This window comes from Pecten maximus, chromosome 2 (assembly GCF_902652985.1).
Source record: "Pecten maximus chromosome 2, xPecMax1.1, whole genome shotgun sequence".
Taxonomy (NCBI): Eukaryota; Metazoa; Mollusca; class Bivalvia; order Pectinida; family Pectinidae; genus Pecten; species Pecten maximus.
Genome location: NC_047016.1, coordinates 1,657,431 through 1,678,947, shown reverse-complemented (window position 1 = coordinate 1,678,947; position 21,517 = coordinate 1,657,431). Strand labels below are relative to the sequence as shown.

Here is a 21,517-nt window from a genome sequence, read left to right as displayed (position 1 = left end):
CTCCGTAATTACATTTTCATAATTCTGTGATGGTGGGAGATGTCCACTGGATCGTCGATTTTACTATTGAGTGATACAATACAAAGATTGTTTTTTATCTCTCAATAGTCACAATAGGCTGGGTCTGTGTTCCGAGAATGAACAACGACACTGGCGTCCAAACGACTGTGGGGAGTGTCGTCATAGTGACGACCAGAAAGGTCTGTGGGTTCTGACGTCGTATTGGATTCCCGGAGATCAAGTCTATCAGGAGTTGCATGGCGTCTGGTTAGCTCGTTGTACGGAGGCGATTCTTGGTATTTGTTATGCGTTTGTTTTCTCCGAATAGTCACTTCCGGTTTGAGCAGTGGTTTCCTGCTCTTCAGTAAACCGAATTTGTACCTCCTCTGAATTACGTTGGTTTCTGTGTCTTCCTCTGGTGCCGCATCAATAGTATCTGGGATTCAAGACAGAGAAATAATTATTTAACGTGAGCCTTGTTAAAGTATGGTATTACTAAGAAGAATCAATTACGGTCTATGAATATGGTTTGTCGAATTCCGCTGTTAAGTAACGACGTCTGGAGACATGACGTAAAATCATGCATCGTCGAATACTCGCGGTTGACAGCACCCGGTGATAAGTGTAGCGTAGCGTAGTGCAATCAACCGTGGGTATCCGACGATATGCCAGAGACTATTAATCTGATTATAAAACAACACTTTGTTAATATGCATGAAACAACTGCGTGGAACAATTACTATGAAGTATCTTAAAACAAACCCTGTAATGAACGTCAGCCTCACAAATACTATGTACTTAAGTATACCATACCTATGAGTGACTCGGCCTTACCGTCATGCGCATATTCCGTGGTTCTTGTTTCTGGTGCTTCTTCCTCCATGATCGGTACAATGTCGTTAATCTGAAGGACTCGTGTTGTGTGTGGTCTCTCACTGATTTCTTTGCTACAACGCAATAACCCAACTATTATACCAGTACATTTGAGTGATCTTTGCTTATAAAGACAGTGACATCATCAGTGTAAGTATTCCATTATAAAGACAGTGACATCATCAGTGTAACTATTCCATTATAAAGACAGTGACATTATCAGTGTAACATTCCGTTATAAAGACAGTGAGATAATCAGTGTAGCATTCCATTATAAAGAGAGTGACATACCTGTCCTTCCATGTAGCTTTCCGGAATTTCTGTGTTGCCTGAACAATGGCTACTTGAGTTTTCCTTCGTGCTGCATTTTGTGCCTTTGTTGGCTTGGCTTCCTCTGATGCAGTTCTCGGTCTCGTTGTTTTGACCACATCTGTTGTCGTTTTTCTTCGCTCGGGACGACTGGAGTCTTCCATTGAGCCTGATATAGTCAACAGTGAGCCCATCTTTTTTTCTTCAGCTTTTGGAATTTTACTAGATCCAGTTCCAGTGTTCCATCTCTTTGGCGGTTTTAAAGCGGGCCCAGTACTTGAGGGTCCTATCTTAGACTTTGGACCAGCAGATAATATCTTTGCCACCCTTGTTGCAGCCAGCATGGACATTGCTATTCCGACAAAAGAAGATCACGTATATGAAACACAACACCAATAGGTACATGAACAATTTCAAGTAGAGAATACGATAATTGATGATTAGTACATACCGGCATCGCCTAGCCCCCTTTGCTTCCTCTTTGGTCCCATCTTCGGACCCCCTCGCCCTCCTGCCTCACGTGTGTTATTGGTTGACTGACCGCCCGACTTCAGTGCCCATGTTGCTGGAACGAAGGAACAGATGATACACATTCCCATGTAAGGGTGTGATAGACAATGACACTCCACCTATCTGAAGGCATGGATGGAGGATAAAAAAAACAAGGGAAATGACAAATGATAATCGACTCCAGGTACATGTAAGAACATGGCAGACTATTTTACTTCATATGTCTAGATTACAGTTAATACTGCAGAGGATAACAACCCAGCGTACTTCTTCGGAAAGTAAGGATGATATGTTCCCATTAAGGAAGTGGTGGACAACTCTGCGTGCGTAAGGAAGTCATTAAAAAGACAATTTGTGGCAGTCAGGATTTGGCTAAAATTAGGAAATAAAAAGAATATATAATATATACGCACCGTCCGCCATTGCATATATCTTTCTCTTCCCCTCGGTCCGCTCCTGGTTAGATCAATATATTACTTCAGAGTAATCTTATGCTCTTTAATGTATAATATACAAAAATGTAGCAGTAATTCAGGTCAGCGAGAGATGTAAAATTATCAAAACTGCTACATGTAATAATGAGAAAACGTGACTGCAATATTAACATGTATAGTAATGGCAACAAGCGAGGAAAACTACTAATATACACAGCTCCCTTATATGGGCACACTTACGTTTAATTGATATAGGTCTTTGGAATAAGTTGCTATAGCAAACATGATGACCATGTAGTTGTGTTTGAATAACTTACATATTCCAGCGCTACACGGAGCTGCTTGTTGGCGTCTCTGAGAGACTGGCTCACAACCGTCAGATAATATATAAGCATTCTGTGGTAAAAGAGAGAATAACAGTTTAAATCTGGCTAAATTGTATCAGCGATTATTATCAATAAGCCATTGATTTTATACCATTTAGAGAGATAATTCGTTAACAACATACTGCGGAATGACGTAGAACGAGGTTTTCAAGGAATAGTGCAATTTCCTCACATATACGGTCACTCTTTCTTTTCTTTTTTGGAAATCTCAAGGAGCCAACGAGAATTCGTTTTCACGAATCTAGTCTACAGTATTCACTAGATGGCGCACCCGAACAGCAGAAAAAGCGGGAGGATGACGACGGGAGATGAGGTGTATGCCAGGATCACTCCTGCCACACTGGGCAGATCCTGTTCAATCGTATCCGTCAGTGTACGTAATATCTGTTGCTGGCCGCTGAAATATAAAAATGGAAAACAAGTCGTAAGTTGTATTTCATATTTTCTGTGGAAGAAGCATTATTCACAAAGAACACACGCATGGGTAGGTCCGCGCCTACCCTCCGTGGAACACGTAATAACTGTTGTGTAGGTATTACCTGAACGGTCCACAGTGCGGAGACGGAACCAAAGCCACAATGGCAAACAGAGGAGGCAGCATAGTGAGAAACAACATCACCAACAGCAAGGCATAGTAGAAATTATTGGAGCGTGACGACCGGAAAATGGCCTCCTGGGGAACGTTACAGACCATGACAGACCAGCTCCTCACATACACTAACACGAGCAACTTCAGCAGATTAAGAACGGCAAGACCAGGAGCGAAAAATAGTCCCAACCTGGAATACAGGTATACTTCTCTGGAATTCGTTACTTTTTACATCGAACCTAAAGATTCTATACTAATGTATTTTTCACGGTATGTGATGCACTCTACCAAAATGATCATTGGTCAAAATAGACATTAGATGTTCACTATAACGTGGCAAAACTTGTTCGTATGTGTATGTGTGTGCGTTGCTTCCTCCACCTCCAAAACAAGGCACGCCCTTAAATGACACTGGCTGTTAATAGGACGTTTGAATGTATTATATATGTTTGATGTATGTTTGATGTATGTTTATATATGTTTGATGTATGTATGATGTATTTATGATGTATATTTGATGTATGTTCATTTTATGATGTATAACTTACCAAACAACTCCCTGGTTATTCACAAGATGGAGTAGATTTTCAGCAGTCTTGAAATCGGCGTATTCCGGCTTTCAAAAATGCAAAAACATTGAAAAATTATTGTGTGTTCTGTTAGCTCATATGTAATATTAAGGGCACTTGAAATGGCCAAAAAACACAATTAGGACAGAAAATGGCATTACAATGGCGATGAAATGCAATATTCCTAGAAGGTAAGCATACTCTGCTACATTCTACTTTCAATAAAGAGGTGAATCAGCTATTTACCTAGCTCTACCTATATAATGTGTTACAGATAGACGACGATATGTGGCGAACTTACGAACTGTTTTTCCATGTCCCAGCAGCACATAGCGTTGCAGTAGCGGACAAAAAGTCCCCGTATGAAGTCCTGTACGATGATCTGACCTACCACTACTATCAGATCCATCAACGTCAGTTTCACTACTTCCTGTCCAAAGGAATAGAACGTTTAGTCGTGTGACGTGTCACTAATTTTATATCGACACTTTTTATTAACCTTGGTAATTCTGAGCGACATGTTTAGTGTATTCAGAACCCGAACTCAATCACTACATTTAAAACAACTTCTTTGTAGATTTCAATATCTTATTAAACCGTGAAACTATATCAGAAACATTCAGGAAGTTAAAATCGTTAACAATGTTAGAGTAATATACAACCTGTCCTATCATTGTCTCCCAACACAGATCCGCGGCCATTTCCTCAGACACCGTGCCACTACAAAGAGTGGCGTCAACGGTCGACAGGGGTGAGGTGAAGTTGTTGACGAATACCGTTGACTGCGTGGTGATATTTACTGGAAGGATGGACGTGGTTTGTTCACAGCTCGTACTGTTGATTAGTTTTTCTTCAAGTTCTTTTTTCTACAATAAAATATACTCTAAATGCGTCAGTAATGCTCTTTATAGGGGACATTTTGTGCCCAATATATCACTATAAGGTATATTCCGTCGCCCATATAAGGGATGTTTCGTTACCAATATATCGCTATAAAGGATGCTCTGTAGCCAATGTGAACAAATAAGTCGTAGTTAATATCTTCGTACCCAGCTAAAAGAAGTGGAAAATTTCAAGAAGACAAGTGGCTATTGCAAAATGGACAAAATCGATGAAAGAGCAGTGATCCAATATTTGATGAAAACATTTTAACAACTAAAAATATCCATCATGATATGGTAGCAACACTAGAGAAAGCTGCCCCTTCTTATGCTACATTGAAAAGGTGGGTGGCAGAATTTAAGCGCAGCTGACAGAGCCTTGAGGATGACCCCATCCTGGAAGGCCTGTTAATGTTGCAGCTCCAGAAATGGTCAATAACGTTCATGATATTGTTATGACTGACAGCCGAGTCCAAGAAAGATATATAGCCAGTAGAGTTGGCATTTCACATGAAAGAGTATATTCCATTCCAACCGAGGATCTTTTAATGAGAAAGCTTTCGGTCCGATGGATATCAAGACGTCTGACAGTTGATCAGAAGCACACTAGGCGCACATCATCGCGTGCTAATCTTTATGACCTTTTTAAGATAAGATAAATTTTATTTCCAACCCTTCGTTGTACAGCTTCGATCATATCAATGTGCTAAACTTTATATGGATGTGTTACAGCATTTCTGTATTCGAGATGGACTCTAACTAGAGTCTTGTACAGCAATGGGAAGTTGTATTCATTTTGAAAATTAAAATACCATCTTATTAATCCAAACATAGAATTTTCTTTCTTAACTTGGGTACTTATATGTTCATCGAAATATAGAGATTGATTGATATTTACTCCCAAATCCTTTTCCTTGCCCACTTCCTGTTATTCTTGATCTTTTAGGTAATATTTTCGTTCATCCTTATGCCTGCATATGCCTATCGATTTGCATTTAGGGGGGTGGAATTGAAGCAGCCATTTATCACTCCAAGCTGACAGGTGATCCAGGTCATCCTGAAGTTTACTTACATCAGCATTTCCCTGTATACATCTGAAATGTAGATGGCGAACAATGTTGGCCCGAGTACCGATCCCTGGGGAACTCCGGAGGATACATCACTCCAGTTGGAATGTTTGCCCTTTAAAGTACCTCTGTTTTCCGTTGACGATGAAGCTGGTCGTCCATTTGATAATTTATTTACGGATTCCATAAGACGACATTTTGCTTAAACGCCTTTGGTGCGAAACACTATCGAATGCCTTCTTGAAACCAATACATATACAATCGATCGAATGCCTGTTATCTAATTGTTTTTCCAATCATCTGGTACAGTAGTGGTTTCCATCTAAATAGTGAATAACTTTGCTAAAGCTGATGCAATCGTTTCTGCCGTTTTCTTGAAAAATATTGGATGAAATCTATCGATTCCTGGCGATTTATCAATCTTTCATTTCAAAAGTTCTTTAAAAACATACACAATGGCTGCATCGGGGAAACGATGTCTCTATATGGAAGGGAGGGGATTTCTGTTGCTTCATCTGGTTCCGTAACAAACAAACATTTTGAAATAATAATTTAAAATATTCGCCGTTTCCATGTCATTTTGTTCTTTGCGAGAGTGTTTGTTACCAGATTATATATATATCTCCAATTTCAGTTTTTTGTTTTGACTTTGATCGGTTGTATCTCCATATTGCTTTTGGGTTGCTTTTTGTGTCCACAGACAATTTGTTTTCAAAATCCTTCCTTTATTGTCTTGTTAGTTTCTTTACTTTATTTCTTATTGTCGGTATTCCTTCTTAACTTGCTTGCCACCTGTAACCGCCTTCTTTCCGAGGGAATGGTTTTTTTTCTTCTTATAATTTCTTTGACATTGTTGTTTATGGGAAAATCGTGCTTTTGGTGTGCTGCCTTTGGTATTTTTTCGAGAAAGATCCTGCCAACTTTCTTTAGTGATTGTCTCTATGGATGAAACATGGATCCATCATTTACCCCAGAGGCTAAACAACAATCGAAACAATGGAAGCACCCTTGCTCTCCCCCGCCAAAAAGGAAAGACTGTTCCATCAGCTGGGAAGGTTATGACCTCAGTTTTTTGGGATGCAGATTGTATTCTGCTGATAGATTATCTCCAAAAGGGACTAACAATCAATGGCACATACTTCGAGGCATCTACGGCAAAATATTAAACTCACTAAAGGTGTGTTATTTCATCCGGACAATGTTCCCTGTTCACAAGTCTGTCATTGCCATAGTTTCCATTTACGATTGTGGCTTTTAATTGATTGAGCATCCGCCTAATTCACCTCATCTCGTTCCACCAGTATTTCATCTATTTCCAAAACAGCTATTTCAGGCACCCACTTTCAGTCCGATGATGATGTCATACATGCAGTGGATGTCTTTCTGAACAGCCAAAAAAAGGAGTTCTATAAAAGTGGCATTGAGACCCTTAAACACCGCTGGCAAAAGTGTATATATACTGAAAGGGATATCAGTTGATATCTTAACATTCATCGTAGTTGTTGAAATCCAACTTTAATCATGACATGCGAAAAATTGTCTTACGGACGATTCAGCCTATCGAAACCAAATACACCGCTTTGTCAACATGCAGTTCTTACTATCGCCAGTTTAGGCCTGGCCAAGTGACCGACTTTGAAAGTTTCTTTTTGATTGGTCCACTACAGTATGACACGTCATTAGCGGAGGTCACAGAGTACTTACCAGCGATGTAAAACAGTGTTTCTAAATATACAGTAGACGTATTAGAATGGGGACAGTACGTTGTTTTTCGTGGCTATACTAGTGATTAGAAAATGAAATTTGGTTTAAACTCTCGATCTATCGGTCTCGAGTTCAAACCAAATATCATGTTCTAATCGCTAGTATAGCCACTCAAAACAACGTACTATCCCCTAGATGCATATTAACGTTGCAATTTCATCCTATAATACATGTTTAAATAAAGTAATACTCACCATATCCTGTTGTTTCCAGAACAGTGCTATAAATAGTGTGTACAGATTTAAGAGGTTCAGAGCAAAGATCCTGAAATATAATATACATATATTAGATCGGTATATTGTAGTTATGTTATTTGGTAGGAGGTATGTATTGTTATCAATAGGTTATTTTTAAAAGCTATTTTAATATGTATTCTTACACTGAAACATAAAAAGGTCAGCGAATACCTAACCTTTTTGAAACAAGAGGGCCATGGCCCTTAGCAGTCATCTGCCTATGTAGAATTAAGCAGGGAGATAGGGTAGTTTTGGTCAGCATAGGGTTACTTACCCGTTAGTACAGTCATCAAAATCATCTAAAGCCAAATTCAAATTTGAGCTATTATTTCCCCATTTAAGGTTCCAAATCTTTGTCCCCTGTGGTCAAAATATCCTTCCTTATTTTGGAAATGATTGTCCTCTTTCAGTGTGTATCTCATTCCAAATTTGATTTAAACATTTCCAGGGCCTGGTGCCTCTGTCACCAGGGGTCGAACAAGCCTCATTGATAAAAATTAAGACACAATCCCCTTTCCCACCACCCACTAATGATTTTTGGTGGAAATCCGCTCTGGCGTTAAGGAGCAGTAAAGTTTCAAATGTGAAAATATATAAACCATTGTGTAACGCGGTTGACCAGGTTGCACAAAGAAAATCCTGATAAAGTAACGAACCTTCTAACAGATAAATGATAACACCAAACATGATATATTTTTTCTCTTGTAATTACACTTTTACCTACATACAACAGAACATTCATGGAATTTTAGGATTTTACTCCTGTTGGCAAAGTTTATCCTACCTGGCTAATTGCCATCGGAGAGTAACTCGGGGATGATACTTTTCCAAGACAGCAAACAAGTCGAAGATGTTGGGAAAGATCGTCGAGATAATGGTCATCACTAGTGTAAGCTGTGTGGCGACAAAAAACAAACACTTATGTTGTTAGCTGATAGGACAAAGAGGATTAACAAATACTGTTGTTAGCTGACAGAACAAGGGGAAGTCACAAATACTGTCGTTAGCTGACAGGACAAGGAGAATTTACAAATACTGTTGTTAGCTGACAGGACAAGGAGAATTTACAAATACTGTTGTTAGCTGACAGGACAAGGAGAATTTACAGATATTGTTGTTAGCTGACAGGACAAGGAGAAGTCACAAATACTGTCGTTAGCTGACAGAACAAGGTGGATTAACAAATACTGTCGTTAGCTGACAGGACAAGGAGAATTTACAACTACTGTTGTTAGCTGACAGGACAAGGAGAATTTACAACTACTGTTGTTTGCTGACAGAACAAGGTGGATTAACAAATACTGTCGTTAGCTGACAGGACAAGGAGAATTTACAAATATTGTTGTTAGCTGACAGGACAAGGAGAATTTACAAATATTGTTGTTAGCTGACAGGACAAGGAGAATTTACAAACACTGTTGTTAGCTGACTGGACGAAGGGAATTTACAAAAGACATAAAATGAAGAGCACAATCTTAGATATGAACGAAGTATATGTGGACTTATGAATGTAAAACCACCTTTTGACTTTTGACTGACGAAATAAAAAAAAAAAAAACAAAACAAATCGACAAAAAATGTAATGAAATATAACAGACAGCGCAACAACAACAATAACAAATTGAAACAGTCACACTCGTGTTTGTTTACAACGCCTTATTTTCTTGTTAGTAATCGGCTGTAACCTCGTTTTCCTGCCAGAATCCCGTGACGACTTGACCGCGACGTTTACGGATGTCAAGCTGGCGGGACCTCTCCACACAGAGCTGTATAGCGTAGGTACTGGCTCCTAGCATTAGCAATACACACACGTTGGCAAGGACCCGCAGCACCATCAACCTATACCTGGAACAGTAAATCAAGTCAAGACACTTTGGTTTCGTGTAAATACAGAAATGATGACTTGTCAAGGTACGTGTCTGCTATTGACGTGGATACCCAAAATTATGTTTAGCAAATGCGTCAGTATCACCTTGTTAACTTTCAAATTGAGGGGCAATAAAATCTTAGTGATAACGAATAAAATATCTTTACTAAAACAACCAAGAAAACATTTATAAAAAACAACAAAAAATCAATACACTGTAAGAACTTGTAACACCTACTTGTTAACGTCTTTTTCTTTCTCCTTTTCTTCTAGTATAGCTTCCTGTAAAATGGTAAAATAAAAAAGCTCATGTATTGGGTGGGATATCAATCCGAGTTCTGGTCGTGTAAAAGACGGCAGAACGCGGTAAAATTGTAAGATGGCCTCAGTAGTATAGAACTGTTGTTGTATCAGTCCATGTTCTAGGAGATTACATTGGGCCAGGAAAGGATTCCTCAAGGCTTCTTTCAAAGTATCAAGTTTTAGTTTAGTGTTGGTATAACTGAAGTTAGTGGAGACCCCATTTGAACCACTGAAAGAAGTGGATCGAGATGATATCGTAAGCGACAACGATTTATCATACGATATCATATGAATATCTTGATACGGTTAATAAAGGCATTACATAAATGTTCTTCATTACACACGTGTAATAGCACCTTCCGCTACGCTGATTGGCTCGTTCCGTGAGAACTGTATTCATACGCGTGAGAATGACCTACTTCCTTTTACTACGAAGCCTAAGAAATTGCGACTGCTAGGTCTAGTAAAATGACGAAGTTTAAAGTTGGAGTTGAAGTGGAGATTGACAACAAAGGCAACGGCCGTATAAAGAAGCCACTGGAAAACGATGAGTACACTGTTGAAATAGAAGGAATCGATTTCGAGTTTGATTGTATAGCCGATCGGATTATTCTAGATGTTGAGGTCAGGTCCATGGAGGCAGTCTTGGTGTTGGCTGTGATTGGTGGCTATGGTTTGTAATCCTACCTAACCGGGAAATCGTCACTATGGAGATAGTCTCGGTGATTGTCTGTGATTGGTTTTAAGGTGTGTAATCCTACCTACCCGGAAGGTTGTCACTATGGAGACAGTATTGGTGATTGTCTGTGATTGGCGACTATGGTGTGTAATCCTACCTACCCGGATGGTTGTCACTATGGAGACAGTCTTGGTGATTGTGATTGGTGGCTATGGTGTGTAATCCTACCTACCCGGAAAGTTGTCACTATGGAGGCAGTCTTGGTGTTGGCTGTGATTGGTGTTAAGGTGTGTAATCCTACCTACCCGGAAGGTTGACACTATGGATGCTGTCTTGGTGTTGGCTGTGATTGGTGTTAAGGTGTGTAATCCTACCTACCCGGAAGGTTGTCACTATAGATGCAGTCTTGGTGTTGGCTGTGATTGGTGTTAAGGTGTGTAATCCTACCTACCCGGAAGGTTGTCACTATAGATGCAGTCTTGGTGTTGGCTGTGGTTGGTGGCTATGGTTTGTAATCCTACCTACCCGGAAGGTTGTCACTATAGATGCAGTCTTGGTGTTGGCTGTGGTTGGTGGCTATGGTTTGTAATCCTACCTACCCGGAAGGTTGTCACTATAGATGCAGTCTTGGTGATTGTCTGTGATTGGTGGCTATGGTGTGTTATCCTACCTACCCGGAAGGTTGTCACTATAGATGCAGTCTTGGTGATTGTCTGTGATTGGTGTTAAGGTGTGTAATCCTACCTACCCGGAAGGTTGTCACTATAGATGCAGTCTTGGTGTTGGCTGAAGTTGGTGGCTATGGTTTGTAATCCTACCTACCCGGAAGGTTGTCACTATAGATGCAGTCTTGGTGTTGGCTGTGGTTGGTGGCTATGGTTTGTAATCCTACCTACCCGGAAGGTTGTCACTATAGATGCAGTCTTGGTGTTGGCTGTGATTGGTTTTAAGGTGTGTAATCCTACCTACCCGGAAGGTTGTCACTATGGATGCTGTCTTGGTGTTGGCTGTCTCCGTGTTTCCTATGGTGAAGTCCCAGCTACAGAACAGACGCCAAGAGAAGGTAAACTGCTCGTCCTCATTTGATAGCCGACTCAGTCGGGAATTGGACGCCATTCTACACACAAAACAAATCATGTCAAAAATTATAAATCAGTGACAACCCTCTTAAACACAATAGAACATTAAACAGTTCTTTTTTTCCTGTTGTTGTCCTTTTTTCAGAACGATTCATATTGTATTGTTAATGCTTTTAATTTCACAGTTTGAAGCTTACAGATATTGTTCTTGACACAAAATTTCGTGTTCAGTCTGTATTCCCTTGTATCTACGACTATCATGAATGACTTTGTCACATAGAAACTATATAATAAGAGCCTACTTTCTGAGGACCACGATGAAGCTGATGGCGAAGGTAGTAAAGCCGGTGACAAGGTAAGCCAAGGGTAGTCTGTAACCTCGGCCGATCACTCGCTCACTGCCGTAGTAGCCATAGAACATCGCGGAGTACTTCACTATCCCCTGGAACGGAAATAAAATAAACAAGGAATTACATCAAAGAGTACTTCACTATCTCCTTGACCGGAAATAGAAAACCAGGAATTACATCAAAGAGTATTTCACCATCTCCTTGACCGGAAATAGAAAACGAGGAATTACATCAAAGAGCATTTCACTATCTCCTTGACCGGAAATAGAAAACCAGGAATTACATCAAAGAGTATTTCACTATCTCCTTGACCGGCAATAGAAAACCAGGAATTACATCAAAGAGTATTTCACTATCTCCTTGACCGGAAATAAAAAAGAAACGGATATACTACATTACAAATGATAAAGTAATTAATACGTGACATTACAGCCTGTTATAACAATTTGCTGAAAACTTCCGGAAGTAGAGACATGTTCAGGTAGAAAGGACGTAACGAAAATAAAATATTAGAATCTTAGTTTGAAAGTGTACCAAATATCTCTTGATCTAGAAAGCGTCTGTCTGACACGAACAGCTTAATGAAAACAATGCCTTTGATACTTTACCTCGGCGTCCCAGATGGTTTCTAGATCTTGTGATGTCTCCAGCTCTGACACGGGAACGGATTTACGCCCAAGACTTCCGTGAGCATTTCCCACGATCAGCTGAGTGAAAACAAACATAGAATTGTACAGTTTATATTTTTCAACATAAAGACCGCTTTTATGCATGTACGTTTTATCAGAGCAGTCAGACTAATAGAAACTTTCCCTACCTTGAGGGTGTGACAGAGAAATCTCAACCTGAGGGGGAGATTCTTGAATGTCCAACCTGAGGCTTGTCGAGGGTTTGGACATTCAAGAATCTCCCCCGAAGGTTGAGATTACTTTGTTACACCCTCAAGGTAGGGAATGATTATTTTTCTCCCACCTCTTTTCTTTATGTGTTTTCCCATCGGCGATCTCCGTCTGTTTGTAAACAAGTACACATGGGCGTATGAATATCATCTGTCAGGCAGTGTACTTCACGCCTCAAAATATTTGCATACCAACATCTTTACGCAAGAAAAAGTAGGTCTCAAATAATTCACAGCTATTTATTTTATCAGGTACTTTCAGTTATACATTAAAATTGCATTATGCAAACAACATTAATTGTTTTGTCATTATAACAGCAGTATATGTCTCTGTAGCAAGAAACACAATTTTAAAAATGTCAAAAAAACCGCGGGAAATATGCACACATTTCCATTCATCCATTTCACGTGGGGTGACGTCACTCACTCATCACTGTCCGACTCGGAGTAAATCACACGAGGTCGCTTTAAAATCGACTTTGTGTTGTCATTATGGCTGTGGAAATGGATGTTAAATGTTCCCCCACTGATTGTGGATCCATAAAACACCGATCTTGTGACATCGGACGGAGTTGGGCACAAGGAAATGCTGTTGTGCGATCTTTTTACTTGTGACAGTTGAACAATTTTGTCGCGATCGGTGCAGGTAGGTGCACTTGTGCTCTCAGTTTCAGTTGTAGGCCTACAGTTGGGGGATTCATTTGTATTTGAAAGAATGGCAGACATTTAGACTCTTTGTAGACCTGTATTATTGTGTACACAATTTGTTTGTTGACGTAGCAGACGACGAAATGTAAACAAAAAAAGTAGTTCCGGTAGTACTTCCGGTGAAGAAAGTGAGCGCGTGCAATCTGTCACACCCTAGGGTATGACAGATTGCACGCGCTAAAAAAGACAGAGAAATCTTGTACACTCAAAACGGGAGACAAATCAGTGAAAGGTGGGAGAACATTCCATCTACACATTATAGAGCCTATGGTAGACGATTGAACAAGGAACAGAGGTATTCATTTTATCAGTGATTGTGTTAGGGATCTAGAAACCTCTGGTTTGCTGGTTAGAAATGTTCCCTATGTGAATTAAAGGGGAGTTGCTGGTATATTACCAGGATAATGTGTGATATTACCTCCGGAACAATGACGAAACAGACTTGGAGAAGCATGAGACAGACGTTGATCCAGATAAGCCACCTCAGGAACAGGAAGTAGGATGCCACCACTGTCCCGAAATGGCCTCGATAAGGAAGATAGATTAGACGTTAGAATATGTTTCCTCCTTGTGTCGATACAGTATCGGAATATATATATATATATATTAATATAGTTTCGTATTGAATACAATAGAATAATCAGACACCATATCATCAACATGCAAGGGAAGCAACCCATCAGAGTTCGTACAAAAGAGAACCCGGGAGACAAAATCCAAACAAAGATCACCTAAAACACTACGAACTAGTTATAATAACTGTAATACCAGATTTAAATAGTAGTTACCGTGTAAACTTCCTTATATGTCGACGCTATAGTCTGTTGATATTTTATATCGTGATAGAAATCCGCCATCGGTTAAACATCATTCTTAACACGTAATACTTACTTTCGATCGCTTTCACCCTCACCTCCCAGGGTGTCAGAAAAGCCATCGTGTCGGTAAACCAGGCGCCTAAACTGTCTCCAGGCCTGTAGATGGGAAGGAGTAAAGTAAATAACAACATAAAGCAAACAACAACACCATAACGTCAACAACACAATACGATCTCTATAGACACATCCTTACTGAATCCAGGCTATCTGACGCTACCAGCTTCAGCCGTAACTTTGTCGTGAAGGGTATCGGTGAGCCTAACACTGTACTTTTATAATAACTTCATTCCAAGCTGACCACCATGGCAGCACCTTTCTTCTTTTTGTGTAAATCCTGATTCCATACTTATCATGAGCGCCCTTTTCATGTGTAAATTCCTGACTCAATACTTACCCGAGCGCCCTTTTCCTGGTTAATCCTGACTCAATACTTACCCGAGCGCCCTTTTCCTGGTACCCTCGACCTCTCGACAACTGGCCTTCATGTTTCTCCACATATGATTTTGCAAAACTGTTCCAATAAAAAAGAATTGCACAGATGATAAACACATATACAAGTACAAAAGGAAGAGAAGTTACCGGAGTATGTTTCGGGAGAGAATCTCACAGCTTGTCGTCAGGAATGACTTATTGTTCACTCCCCTCCTCCTTGTAAACTAAAAGTGATGACTCAAGCAAATTCAAGGATCTCCAACTGCTATCGGACAATAGAGACCAAAATAGGGATATATTGTAACGGAGTACTGTTTTAGATCAAGTACAAGACGTAGTACGTGTGTCTGATCCTGTTTCAGCAGTGACGTGATGTAAACAATACCATTCCATGGTCTATTGACGACTTAATGTTTGGTTTAAAATTATGGAAATAATTTTTAATATTAAGATATGATTATTAATCTTTGGTGGAAGTCATCTGAAGGTGTCTGAAACTTGTAGTTATTTTATATCAATTTATGTTCTGGGTGAGTCCAACGAACACTCAGCTTCAGCCGCCATATTTGAAAAGGTCAAGTGTAAACATCGTGGTTCAAGGCACTCTAATCTTTGATAGAAGCATCATTTCTTTGGAAGGTATGATTTTATAGGAAGTGTTAATGTTCATGAGGTTAAGTATACAGGTGGTTTGAGTACTCACGATATATATATCCTGAAAACGACATATCGGCCAAGCCTAGTTGTATCAGCCCTCGTCACTACTTTTCCGTCAATACTGTGTGTACGGAATGACGTCTGCTATTGGCGATATTTGTTATAATCATCGCTGATGCTTTATCGTATAAGTATATGAATTTTAAGTGTCATATGATGCTTTCTATATTAACATTTAGTGGTAGTTAAATGTTTATAGAGGTATAATTGTGCATTTTGTACGGTGCACTACTTCGCTCAACTTATGTAGTTCCGCGCAGTAAATGAGTGAAATGGTCAAATACTCTCGAAGTAAAAGTAGAATAATCTCTAACAAAAGTCACTCTTTCCTTATATGGAATTTGGAGGCAAGTTGGAGGCGCGGGCTCTATAAAAGGCCGACAGCATCTTCATTCCGACAGCTTGAACCGCTGGTATCGGCAGGTATTATTACGCCGTAGCTCATATAGGTCACAAGGGGGGAAATATAAGGCAGACTAACTCAGTACGTTGAGGAAAATAAGGCTATAATAATTTTCCATTAATATTATAATATTTTACAATAATAATAGAATATTATTATTATTAGTAGGCTAGCTAATACTTTGAGATTAGTGTTCTCATAGTATTAGAGGGACTGATTACTAAGATCATTCCCTTTAAATCTTAACTAATTTATTGTTATAATATTATTATTATTAGCCTAGCTAATACTTTGAGATTAGTGTTCTCATAGTATTAGAGGGACTGATTACTCAGATCATTCCCTCTAAATCTTAACTAATTTATTGTTATATTATTATTATTATTATTAGGCTAGCTAATACTTTGAGATTAGTGTTCTCATAGTATTAGAGGGACTGATTACTAAGATCATTCCCTATAAATCTTAACTAATTTATTGTTATATTATTATTATTAGTAGGCTAGCTAATACTTTGAGATTAGTGTTCTCATAGTATTAGAGGGACTGATTACTAAGATCATTCCCTTTAAATCTTAACTAATTTATTGTTATAATATTATTATTATTAGCCTAGCTAATACTTTGAGATTAGTGTTCTCATAGTATTAGAGGGACTGATTACTCAGATCATTCCCTATAAATCTTAACTAATTTATTGTTATAATATTATTATTATTAGCCTAGCTAATACTTTGAGATTAGTGTTCTCATAGTATTAGAGGGACTGATTACTCAGATCATTCCCTATAAATCTTAACTAATTTATTGTTATATTATTATTATTATTAGGCTAGCTAATACTTTGAGATTAGTGTTCTCATAGTATTAGAGGGACTGATTACTAAGATCATTCCCTATAAATCTTAACTAATTTATTGTTATATTATTATTATTAGTAGGCTAGCTAATACTTTGAGATTAGTGTTCTCATAGTATTAGAGGGACTGATTACTCAGATCATTCCCTATAAATCTTAACTAATTTATTGTTATATTATTATTATTAGTAGGCTAGCTAATACTTTGAGATTAGTGTTCTCATAGTATTAGAGGGACTGATTACTCAGATCATTCCCTATAAATCTTAACTAATTTATTGTTATATTATTATTATTATTAGGCTAGCTAATACTTTGAGATTAGTGTTCTCATAGTATTAGAGGGACTGATTACTAAGATCATTCCCTATAAATCTTTCTTAATTCATTGTTCTAGTATTGTTATTGTTATTATTAGTTTAACTAATGCTTTGAGATTAGTGTTCTCATAGTATTAGAGGGACTGGTTACTCAGATCATTCTCTATAAATATTTATTAATTGTTATACTGTTATTGTTGTAAGTTAGTGTATACTCTGGGATTATTGTTCTCTCATTATTAAAGACATTATATTACTTCAATCATTACCTATTAGTGCAATTTTGGTGACAGTATTGTCAGAGATAGAATGACTATATATCTAGTCATTCCTGACAATCATTGTTGATTACCTTAAATTATAAATCACAGAATAGAATTGATATTGTTCGAGTTTCTTTATTAAATGAAATAGAATTATAGTAAAAGGGAAGAGAAAGGAATAACATGCCATTGAAAATCTAGTCAAATATTGATCGAGTGGAGACTTGAATGATTCTGTGAGTGAACAAATGTATTTTAAATAACTATTGTATCAGAAGAATTCCAGAATTATATGTATTGCACTTTATTACTGCCTTTGAGTTATTTCTTCAATTGAAAAAGTGATTGGTAGGATAAAGTAGAAATCTTTTGACCTATGATTGAATGAGCTGACAGAAGACCTCATCGGTTGTTGGAGAGTAGTCTGTGACTACACTAAGATGACGAACTGAAAACATTGACGAATAGCTGTGTGCGGACGGCGTTCGTTACAATATCATATTCTATTGTTCCTGACAGCTCTCTTTTTGTGTACATTAAACTATAAACAAACAACGTGCAGCAGCAAGGCAATCCGATAATAAAAATGAAAAAGATTAACAATTATGAGACAAAGTGAATGCTTATATTTAAATCATCATTATTCCTCAATGTGGAAGGATTATCTCATACATATTCAGGACGTGACCAATCATATTATATATCTCGTATGTCACATTGGACGATTGACCATAACTGGTTTGACTGGAGTGGTTGATTCCAGTACCAAAGTGGAACAGATGATGTCGCCTTCAAGCAAAAATGTGGCATTACACGATGATGTGATTTAGTTATTCAGGCTGAAATTCCGTAACCAAAGATAAATAAAAAAAATATCTGTATGTGGCAATGTAGCTCGCATCAAAGTGGAAACAGTGGCATTGACAGAAAATACATATGACAATGTAACGTGCATCAGGTATGATTATCAATGATTATCAAAATAACGAGCCTTTTCAGTGCAGTATTTAGTTACCTGACGAGTCTGAGCGTCTTCGCCATCCTCCAAGGCTGATACCGAACACTGCCGTGTAACATTACCTGATGAGCCTGAACTTCGCCATCCTCCAAGACTGATACCGAACACTGCCGTGTAACATTACCTGATGAGCCTGAACTTCTTCGCCATCCTCCAAGACTGATACCGAACACTGCCGTGTAACATTACCTGTTGGGTCTGAACTTCTTCGCCATCCTCCAAGGCTGATACCGAACACTGCCGTGTAACATTACCTGATGGGTCTGAACTTCTTCACCATCCTCCAGGTCTGATACCGAACACTGCCGTGTAACATTACCTGATGGGTCTGAACTTCTTCGCCATCCTCCAAGGCTGATACCGAACACTGCCGTGTAACATTACCTGATGGGTCTGAACTTCTTCACCATCCTCCAAGGCTGATACCGAACACTGCCGTGTAACATTACCTGATGAGTCTGAACTTCTTCGCCAAACTCCAGGTCTGATACCGAACACCGCCGTGTAACATTACCTGATGAGTCTGAACTTCTTCGCCATCCTCCAAAACTGATACCGAACACTGCCGTGTAACATTACCTGATGAGTCTGAACTTCTTCGCCATCCTCCAGGTCCGATACCGAACACTGCCGTGTAACATTACCTGATGAGTCTGAACTTCTTCGCCATCCTCCAGGTCTGATACCGAACATTACCGTGTAACATTACCTGATGAGTCTGAACTTCTTCGCCATCCTCCAGGTCCGATACCGAACACAGCCGTGTAACATTACCTGATGGGTCTGAACTTCTTCACCATCCTCCAAGGCTGATACCGAACACTGCCGTGTAACATTACCTGATGAGTCTGAACTTCTTCGCCAAACTCCAGGTCTGATACCGAACACCGCCGTGTAACATTACCTGATGAGCCTGAACTTCTTCGCAATCATCCAGGTCTGATACCGAACATTACCGCGTAACATTACCTGATGAGCCTGAACTTCTTCGCCATCCTCCAAGACTGATACCGAACTCCGCCGTATAGCATTACCTGATGAGCCTGAACTTCTTCGCCATCCTCCAAGGCTGATACCGAACACTTATGTGTAACATTACCTGATGAGTCTGAACTTCTTCGCCATCCTCCAAGGCTGATACCGAACACTTATGTGTAACATTACCTGATGAGTCTGAACTTCTTCGCCATCCTCCAAGGCTGATACCGAACACTACCGTGTAACATTACCTGATGAGTCTGAACTTCTTCGCCTTCCTCCAGGTCTGATACCGAACTCCGCCGCATAACATTACCTGATGGGTCTGAACTTCTTCGCCATCCTCCAAGACTGATACCGAACACTGCCGTGTAACATTACCTGATGAGTCTGAACTTCTTCGCCATTCTCCAAGGCTGAAACCGAACACTTTCAATGACACCCTTCTGAAGTTTTATGTTTTCATAAATATCCTCCTCGTCATCTGACGAATCATCGAAATCGTCGTACATCTTCTGGATGTCCTCTTGGTCGCTATAATGCACAAAGATATGCGACATAAGATGTATAAAACACCGAGTTTAGTGAGCAGCCTTCGAAGTTACACCTGTATTTTGATTAAAAAAACGGCGGGGTTTCCCATAATTACTGAAAATTTCTAGTTTGTAATTGGTAAAGAAATCAGCTTTGATAATAGCTGATCTGGAAATTAAATGTTTCGCACCATGCTATGATAATTGCTTACTATGTTGTAATTAGACACAACAGATGTGAAATAATAGATCTAGACGACTCGGTGACTTTCTGTCCTGTGAAGATCTTATACCAAATATATCCCATTCTCTCTTTACAAAGAAAAAATACTCCAGAAACTTTATCAATTCCCTAAAGTGTTGTTACGAAAAAAAATTATACCATTTTTCTCTAGACATTTTTCAACATATTTCAACGAACCCGACCTTTCTCCATAGTCACGGAGGTATATTTCCCCACAGATATCGGTACGTTTAAACCTCGTCCCCGTCATTACCATTTTTCTATGAATTCGGCGATCACGGCAGCTGATGACCTGTGCTGTTTCCTACCCCGTGGTTTACTTGGTCCGCTTTTGTCTGTTTGACAGGACACCGTGACATTCCATGGAACCGACATTCTGACAAGTATAGTATAACTGCACACCCTGTTTATCACAAAAACCGTTTCCTGTTTGTAGAGCCTTACTTTCAAAAAGGATTAAACAGTCACTAGACTAATGTAAAACACATGAATATAATGTTCACGTGCAGAGCTGTTCCATCCCTGATATTTCAGAGTCTTGACTGATTCCTTTTGAGATTTTAATTAACTTTTGGTTTACCCAGCATAACGTGCTGTGGACTTAGTACTATACTCTATGTTAATACCCAAAGCGATGTAATCGACCAGTAAGTATTAGTGTATTGTGTCTTGGGAAATTACACTTTCTTTGGGGTTTATGTAACCAATATCCATTGGTGCTCGATGAGGCGAAGCGCCCGAGGTCGAATGCGCGCGAGATTGTAAGACGGAACACGGCATGGATGAAATGCTGGTCAATATAACACAGAACATAAAGCACTTGTAGGACGGCCATATCATACCTCAGAATCATTACGAGAATGATAACACAAAAATAATTCAATAAAAGTATCAGTTAAATGATATTATAGAAAGATAGGCAAGTTCATTGTGGAACCCATAACCTCTTCCCCAAGGTTAGTCTGGTCAGCGAGTTGACTCAACGTGGAGTTTCTATTGAACCCGAATCATTGTGCACCCCGGGCCCCCGTGGTGGAGACGATGTGCGTTATCCCGTGACTGGCGAGAAATCAATGTGTACCCCGGGACCCCGTGGTGGGGACGCTGGGCGTTATCCAGTAACTAGCGGCTTGCGTGCAGTATATATGGATGTTTCGTGTCCCATTTTACACTTGCACAACTCCATACAAAGCAGATTACGAGTATTACAGGATGCTTTTCATTAAACTGTCGTAATACGTGTACCGGACTACTGAATACCAATAACTAGGAGTTTGGTGTGGTTTAAGGTAGTGCGAGGTATACCATAAATATCTACATAATATGTTAGTTCCTATTAGAAAGGGAACGCCGTTTGAACAGAACATGAA

General features: G+C 39.2%; 1 protein-coding gene across 1 annotated transcript; it reads right to left on the bottom strand.

Annotated features, from left to right (window-relative positions):
- Positions 1-50: 50 nt before the first annotated feature.
- LOC117340392 (transmembrane channel-like protein 3) lies at positions 51-20,522 on the bottom strand. The gene is made up of 23 exons (XM_033902157.1): positions 20,401-20,522; positions 19,752-19,904; positions 14,816-14,891; positions 14,394-14,476; positions 13,921-14,035; positions 12,505-12,603; positions 11,849-11,988; positions 11,437-11,584; positions 9,724-9,767; positions 9,304-9,463; positions 8,403-8,512; positions 7,577-7,646; positions 4,333-4,536; positions 3,972-4,100; positions 3,650-3,717; positions 3,052-3,291; positions 2,784-2,909; positions 2,444-2,522; positions 2,106-2,148; positions 1,634-1,747; positions 1,165-1,534; positions 835-947; positions 51-436 (listed from the first exon to the last, which is right to left on the bottom strand). The coding sequence occupies exons 1-23, from the start codon at positions 20,520-20,522 to the stop codon at positions 102-104; spliced, it is 3,141 nt and encodes a 1,046-aa protein (XP_033758048.1). The 3' UTR covers positions 51-101.
- Between the last annotated feature and the right edge of the window lie 995 nt (positions 20,523-21,517).